The sequence below is a fragment of the Phodopus roborovskii genome, unplaced genomic scaffold (assembly GCF_943737965.1).
Source record: "Phodopus roborovskii unplaced genomic scaffold, PHOROB, whole genome shotgun sequence".
In the NCBI taxonomy this organism is placed as follows: Eukaryota; Metazoa; Chordata; class Mammalia; order Rodentia; family Cricetidae; genus Phodopus; species Phodopus roborovskii.
Window position 1 is genome coordinate 18,864,355 of NW_026125295.1, and position 8,533 is coordinate 18,872,887.

At 45.3% G+C, this 8,533-nt stretch overlaps 1 protein-coding gene across 1 annotated transcript; it reads left to right on the plus strand.

The window, feature by feature from the left end:
* Positions 1 to 1,514: 1,514 nt before the first annotated feature.
* On the plus strand, positions 1,515 to 3,500 carry LOC127234197 (uncharacterized). Its single transcript, XM_051201035.1, has 3 exons — positions 1,515 to 1,521; positions 2,475 to 3,386; positions 3,484 to 3,500. Exons 1-3 carry the CDS (start codon positions 1,515 to 1,517, stop codon positions 3,498 to 3,500), a joined length of 936 nt encoding a protein of 311 aa, XP_051056992.1.
* The last annotated feature ends 5,033 nt before the right edge of the window (positions 3,501 to 8,533 follow it).

Genomic DNA, 8,533 nt, shown 5'->3' on the forward strand with positions numbered 1-8,533 from the left:
AGCATGGGTGTCTTGTCTAAATAATAAGAGACTTAATCCTCAAGGCAAAATAATGAGAAATTTAGTCTAAGGCATGGTTACCAAATGTTTGGAGAATCAAAGAAGAAGGTCTATTTTTCTTTCTTGATAAAGAAGTCATTTGCCATGTCCCCCTTTTTTGTTTGGGGGTATTTAAGAATATTGAAGAATAAACTTGGGACATCCAGTATTTACTAGACTGACCTCCCAACTCTATCCTGTGTCTCTGTCCTTTTAGTGTCTTTACCTTCCATTTCTCAATCCACACTCGCCCTCTCAGGTATGAACCGGGCAACTGGGCTGAAGCCCCACCAAGACGAGTTATGTTATGACAGATTGGTGCCCCAACGTGGGGCCACTACAGATGGCTACAATATTCAGGATTTCAGCATAGACAGCTGAGACACCTAACCCTGTGGGACTAAACAACTACTAGATTATTGGACTTTATGTTCACAGCCAGCCATTGTTGAACTAGCTGAACTGCAGCCTATAAATCATTCCAATAAATCCTGGATGGATGGATGGATGAATGAATGAGGTCAGTTCATGTGTTCTGTGACTCTAGAGAACTCTGGATAATACAGCCCCTTCTTCCTTCTGTAAGATCATACAACACAATGTTTATGTAATAAGTGTCATTAAAGATGGGAGGTTATGGGCATAATGTCCAGGTGCTTTAGAGTAGTTTAAAACAGTCTGAGTCTTTGAAGATCATATTAGACATTTGTGCTATTTACGTGAGATTCCCCACTCCCAGCCCAGCCTAATTTTCTTCCAGCCTCCCCCTGAGATAATGAGGTGGTACATTCCCCTCCAAGGCTTTTCTTTATATACTTCTCTTTCTAGATGTCCTCCAGTACCTACACTCCTTATGTGTTTGCTCTGCAGAGAACTTTGGCTCTCTTTGTTTTAGATCCACAACTGTTCACCTTCTGTGTCCACCCAGGTGTTTCACCAAACAAAGAGCCTTGTGCTGAAGAAGAATTCCTGCCTTAGGGGAAGATGCAGCTGTGGTCTGTTATGACTTTAAATATTAGCTTTCCTCTGCTCTACTGCAATTTTAATTACTGTGGAAGCATGCTTAGGAGAGATGTGACACCACTAGACAAGCATGTTGGATGGAGCATTGCAGTGGAGATTTAGAAGACTCTCTGAATTGAAAATGGTAGCACCAGAGGTTGGGGGCCAGACAGCATGGCTTTCCCAGTATACTAGATGGGTGAGAAATGGGAGTGAATAGGGACAAAGTGGAGGAGGAAACAGAGGTCTGGCTATATAATGGGACCCACAGCCTTGATGACAGATTGAATAATGTTGAGGGTGTAGGGGACAAACACTGATAGGCAGAGAAGCTAAGGATGAATCCTAAGTGTTGAACAGGGGGTATCTGGAATGGTACCAGGCTACTGGGGAGAGAGTAATGGCTATATTAATACCAGTCTCTTTCCCTCTGCAACTCTTACTGCCACTACTAATGGAATCATTCATTGAACATGGACAGTATGTCAGACACTTAATGAGAACTGATGTGAGCCCTAAGTCCATGCTGTGTTGATTTAATAGAATAGTACACAACCTGAAATTTTGTTGTTGTTGGTTTGTTTGTTTCAAGACAGGGTTTCTCCATGTAGCCTTAGCTGTCCTGAAACTCACTTTGTAGACTAGGCTGACAGCAAACTCGCAGAGGTCCACCTGCCTCTGCCTCTGCCTCTGCCTCTGGGGTGCTGAGATTAAAGGCATGAACTGCCACTGCGTGGCCTTTTAAATTTTTTTATTTTTATTTTTTATTGAAAATAGATTTTTTTATATCATACATCCTGACAGTTTCTCCTCCTAGTTCCTCCCTACCTCCCCTCCCATCCAGATCTGTCCCCTTTTTGTCTCATTAGAAAACAAACAAGCTTCTAAAGGATAATAATATAACATTAAAAAAATTCAATAAGATAAAACAAAACAAATACATCAGAATAAGATCAAACAAACAAACAAACAAACAGAAGAAAAAGAGCCCAAGAAAAGGCACAAGAAACAGATACAGACACAGAGACCCACACATTCCCACACTCATGAATTCCATAAAAACACAAAACGAGAAGTCATACTACATAAAGGACCTATATAGTTTTTTTTAAAAGGAAAAGATAAGAACTGATAAAATTAAAAGAAAGAAGGAGCCTTGACATGACATAATAAGAAGAGGAACCACCAAACACGCCAGTGAATTTGGTTTCTCTTGGCCATCTACTGCTGGGCATGTGGCCTACCCTTAAGGGTAATTTGTTACCCCAGTGAGACTCCCTTGGAGAAAGCTAAATTTTCATTTGCAAGTGATTATCAACTGGAGATACCCTCTGGGTTAGGGATGGAGATGTGTGTCTTGTTCTCTCAGCTCTAGGACCGGATCTGGGGCAGACCTGTTCAGACCCCCCCGGATCTGGTGCAGACCTGTTCAGACCCCCCGGATCTGGTGCAGACCTGTTCAGACCCCCGGATCTGGTGCAGACCTGTTCAGACCCCCGGATCTGGTGCAGACCTGTTCAGACCCCCCGGATCTGGTGCAGACCTGTTCAGACCCCCCGGATCTGGTGCAGACCTGTTCAGACCCCCCGGATCTGGTGCAGACCTGTTCAGACCCCCCGGATCTGGTGCAGACCTGTTCAGAACCCCCGGATCTGGTGCAGACCTGTTCAGACCCCCCGGATCTGGTGCAGACCTGTTCAGACCCCCGGATCTGGTGCAGACCTGTTCAGACCCCCCGGATCTGGTGCAGACCTGTACAGACCCCCCCCCGGATCTGGTGCAGACCTGTTCAGACCCCCCGGATCTGGTGCAGACCTGTACAGACCCCCCCCCGGATCTGGTGCAGACCTGTTCAGACCCCCCGGATCTGGTGCAGACCTGTTCAGACCCCCGGATCTGGTGCAGACCTGTTCAGACCCCCGGATCTGGTGCAGACCTGTTCAGACCCCCCGGATCTGGTGCAGACCTGTTCAGACCCCCCGGATCTGGTGCAGACCTGTTCAGACCCCCCGGATCTGGTGCAGACCTGTTCAGACCCCCGGATCTGGTGCAGACCTGTACAGACCCCCCCCGGATCTGGTGCAGACCTGTTCAGAACCCCCCGGATCTGGTGCAGACCTGTTCAGACCCCCCGGATCTGGTGCAGACCTGTACAGAACCCCCGGATCTGGGGCAGACCTGTACAGACCCCCCGGGATCTGGTGCAGACCTGTTCAGACCCCCGGATCTGGTGCAGACCTGTTCAGACCCCCGGATCTGGTGCAGACCTGTTCAGACCCCCCCCCGGATCTGGTGCAGACCTGTTCAGACCCGGTGCCTGCTGCCTCGTCTCTTTGAGTTGATAAGTGCCTTGGTTTGGTCTGTTGCCTTTAGAAGGCCTTGTTTTCTTGGTGTCCTCCATCCTCTCTGGCTCTTGCACTCTTTAGGTCTCCTCTTCCTTAGGGATCCCCGAGCCCTGAGGGGAGGGATTTGATGGAGGCATCCCATTAGGAATGTGTTTTCCAAGGTCTTTCAATCTTTGCATATTGTCAGCCTGTGGGACTCTGTATATGTTCCCATCTGCTGCAAGAGGAAGCTTCTCTGAGGACGGCTGAGCAAAGCACTCATCTATGAGTATAGCAGAATGTCATCGGGAGGCATTTTGTTGCTATGCTCCTTTAGTAGAACAGTAGCAATTTTTTTTTTTAGGCTAGGTCCCCGGGCTAGCTAGTCTCAGGTTCTTGGCCACCCAAGCAGCATTGATTATGGGCTCCATCGCATGGAGTAGGCCTTCCGTCAAATCAGATATTGGTTGGTTACTTTCACAAACCTCATGCCACCATTGTTCCAGCATGCTTTGCAGGCAGGGCACCATTGTAGATCAGAGGGTTCATAGCTGGGCTTCCGTCTGCATTTCTCCCTTGGTGCATGCAGAATGCTTTCTGGCACCAGAAACTTCTGGTCCATAAGGGTGAAGGATCTCGTTAGGCACCAGCTCAACTTCTCTGTGTTCAATAAGTTGTGTAGGTGTTTTCTTCAGCAAAGGCGCTTGTTGTCAGTTTGTGGAGAGTAATCTGTGGCTTTGGCAACAGCCTGGGTTGTTTGGGATTTCTCATGGGATCCCTTTGGTCAATAACTCAATTAGATGTTTGCCAGGTGGTGGCGCACTCCTTTAATCCCAGAACTCTGGAGGCGGAGGCAGGTGATCTCTGTGAGTTCAAGGCCAGCCTGGTCTACAGAGTGAGTTCCAGGAAGCCAAGGCTACACAGAGAACCACCCCCTCTCAAAAAATACCCAAAACCAAAACCCTCAATTCGATGAACCCATGCCTGCTATTGGAAGCCCCATTTGGTGGCAAGATATGTACAGTTGGACCTTTTTTCTCTCCCATTATTTGGTGACTTCACTTACATCACCTTCATATATGTAGGTATGTTAGGAAGCTTCTCCTGTATTAGGTTTCCATACCACCCCTCACATGGCCCCTCACATGGCCTTAATTTTAGTTGTCTCTTCCTGTATCCCCTCCTTGGTTTCCTTGTCCCTTCCCTTCCCTGCTTGATCCTTCTATTCCAGTCCTCCCTACCCCAATTCTTCTATCTATAACTATATATTTTATTTTGGACTTGGAAATTCATAATGACCAGAAACATACTTGCTTATAGTTCTGGGGGGGGTGGGAAGTCCAAGAGCAAGAGGCATTTAGAAGGAGTTTATTATATTCTATGAAAGACAAAACAGAGGGTAAGAGATACAGACAGACAGACAAGAGGAGTCCAAACACCCTTTCATATGGAGTGAACTCATTCCTGTGATAATGGAATTAATTCATCCATGAGGTGTCCTTAAGACCTAAATACTTCCCATTAGGCTCCACTTCCTAATATTGGCACATGGGGATTAAATTTCCCAGCACATAATATATGCCATAGCAGCACACACCATTTAATTCTACAAGGAATATATTGTCATTCCGTTTTCCAGACATCAATACAGTAACTTTTCTGTTTTCAGAGAAAGCAAAAGCATATCATTACAATTTTAAGTACTGAAATCATGATTCCAGTTTTGGACACGCTGAACTTGAATAACCTGTGGAATATCCTAGTGGAAATCCATCAGTAGCAGATGGAAAGGCAGATCTGAATTCATAAGAGAAAACTGGCAAGAGATACAGTCATCTATGCAGAAGTGGCGGGCAGGCTGCGGGGATCAGTGTGAGACCCCTTAGAAAAGCTTTGTGCCGAGCAGAAGAAAAAGAGGGCTGAGATGAACACTGAGGGTATCACTATTCCAAAGAAACTATAGAAAAGGAGTGACTAGAGGCGTGGGAAAAGTGGATGGGGAGTTGTGGGGTCTGGCACAAGGTGGGGCCAATTGTGTGACATGCTTCCGGGAGGAAACAAGGCCGGCAGGTGGGTACACACCAGTCAAAAGGCGTTGAGGAAGACGGAGGCAGGTAAAGGTCACAGCAGAAAGCGGGGCTAGGAAGGAGAGAAGGTGAAGGCACAAGACAAGTTCAAGACATACTAACAGTAAGGAGAGGAGGGAGAGTGAGGGAGGCAGAGTAATATCTCAGGAAGGATTTGTTGTTGGTTTTTGTTTCTCTGTGTAGCCCTGGTTGTTTCTGGAACTCACTCTGTAGACCAAGCTGGCCTCAAACTTGGAGATCTGCCTGCCTCTGCCTCCAGAGTGCTGGGATTAAAGGCATGTGATACCACTGCCTGGCCCAATAAGGATTTAGAAGACTTCCTTTAAAAGGAAAACAAAACAAAAAACAACAACAAAAAAAAACTAGAACTGGAGATAATGGATCCATAGTAGAGCACTTGCCCAATGTGTGGCAGTCCCTAGGTTCTGTCCTCTGTCCCCCTATCACCACACACACACAGAGAGAAAGAGAGAGAGAGAGAGAGAGAGAATGGAAGTTTCAAAGCTAAAGGAATGTGCTAAAGAGGTCAAAGACACAAAGCACGAGGGGACATGGGGTAATTTTCCCAAAGATGCAAATAGCCTGGGCCTAAAAGCCACCCCTATGGTCTCAGGTGGGAAAGACAGCCCAGACAGTTCAGAAAGAGCCTCTTACAGATGGGCCTTCTGAGTAGGAAGGTCTGGATGGCTATACTTTGTATATATATATGTACAAAGATGTAGATACTTTGATGCAGTCGGAATGAAGAGAACAAAGAAAGTTGCATTTGCTTGCTTCTGTTTTCTCTGGAATATGACAGTCATTTCTAGGTAAAACTCAAAGAAGTAGGGAAGTTTTGGAGACTTGCTGACAAGATCAAATGTGTGGAGCAGCTAGTGAAAGTCCATGGATGCTTGCATGTACCAAAGGACTGTAGGTTCTGTTCACACTTGAAAATGAAGCTGGGGGCTGGAGAGATGGCTCAGAGGTTAAGAGCACTGGTTACTCTTCCAAAGGTCCTGAGTTCAATTCCCAGCAACCACATGGTGGCTCACAGCTATCTGTAATTGGGTCTGGTGCCCTCTTGAAGCAGACATGTAAGCAGAGCATTGTAAACACAATAAATAAATCTTTAAAAAGAAAAGAAAAAAAGAAAAAAAGAAAGAAAATGAAGCTGGAACTGGTAAGGGTAGCCTCTGAGGTGACACCAGCCTGTGTGGTAAGCAGTCTGGAGGCAAAGCAGATGGCCTGTGGGATTGGGGCTGTTGTATGCATAACCTGAGCAGTGGAGAGAAATAGAACAAGACTGCAGAACATATTGATGCATCAGCCCATCCAGTCTGGGTAGTTTCCAAATTAGATCTGAGGGACCAAAAAGGTTGAGTTCCTTTGGCAAAAAAACCACAAATAAACAAACCATCACGGGCATGGTGGCAAGCATGTACAAGCCTAGCACTGAGAGGCGGATCCAGGAGCATCCCTGAAGCTCAATGGCACACATGCAAAGGTTTCAGGAAAAAATGTAGAAATTGGTTCTCTCCTTCCTCCAGGTGGAGTCCAGGGATCAAACCCAGTGTCAGTTGAGGGCGAGTGTCCTTACCCACTGAGTCTAAGCTCCAGGTTTAGTGAGAGAGCCTTTCTGAAAATAGAGGGTGGAGAGCAATAGAAAAAAAAAAAAAAAAAAACACCTGATATTGTCATCTGGCCTCCACATGTGCACACATATAACACACACACTTTTTAAAAATAAAATGGTGGCAAATTAAGCACAGCTTTTTATCTCAGCAATCTCCACAAACCTTTATGAAACAGCAGAAGATGGATTTTTCTTACGCACACAGACCTGGATGAAAAGGGGAAATGGGAAGGGATTTTAAAAGCTGAAGGCAGATGAGTGATCATGACTGACTTAAAGTCACGAATTAGAGGCTGCAGGTATCTCTGAAGATGCAAGAACTCCGGATGAGAGGACAGAGAAACAATACCCAGTCTCCTTGATCTGAGGGTGGCCTTCTGCATAGGATAAAACAGGTCCATGAACCGAAGGACAACAGGAACCAAGAACAGCTGAGATGGATGGTTAAGTGGAAGTGATACATGGAACAAGAAGACCCCTGCCTGCACCTCCAGCTCTCACATTCTCAGGAAACTGGAAGGGAACTTTAACACAGGAAATCTGATCTAAGAGAAAATACCTAGAGATGTGGTGTTCTCCTACTCCACTGCTTTAGGTATAGGTCAGTGGTCAAGGGTCATCAGATTTTTAGCATCACACCCCTAACTAAACACGAAAGGGAAACTGAGGACCACCAGATGACTGAGGCAGTTCTTCAACATAAAAGGCAGAGACCAGGTGGTGGACACCTTTAATCCCAGCACTCAGGAGGCAGAGGCTGGTGAGTCTCTGTGAGTTCAAAGCCAGCCTGGTCGACAGAGAAAGTTCCAGGACAGCTACTGTCTACTGTCTCAAAAAAAAAAAAAAAAAAAAAAAAAAAAAAAAGAAAAGAAAAGAAAAGAAAAAAAGGAAAAAAAAAAAAAGAAGCAGAAAAGAAAAAAAAAAAAGAAAAAAGAAAAAAAGGCAAGATAGAAAGTACATACAGTTACTAATTCCTGAAGAAATGAGAGCTAACACAAAGCCAGTTAATCAACAAATTTGTAATGAGCAAAAGGCATTGCAGAAGAGACTAAAAAGGCAATATTAAAGTTGGGACATAGAGGAATTTCCTGGAAAGCAACATGAAAACAAAGGGAGCAGGGAAGAAGAGAGCAGAGGTGAACTAGGGTGTGTGGAAAAGGTGTCTTTTGACTAGCAAGGGCTCCAGAAAAGGAAATAAGGGAGATGTTTATTAAAGAGAGTATTTAAGATAAGTTTCCCAAGTCAAAGGACAATTTTATAGATTGAATTGCTTTGCCAGATCCTCAGGAAAATATGTAAATGTTGGATTTTATCAATATGCCAAATAAAATTCTAAAACTTCCGGTAGAGATCTGTAAAGGGTGGAAACACTGTCAGTTTTCAGTCCTTTATTAAGAAGAGACTTACAGGACTGGGCAATGGTGGTGCATGCCTTTAGTCCCAGCACTCAGGGGACAGAGGCTAGC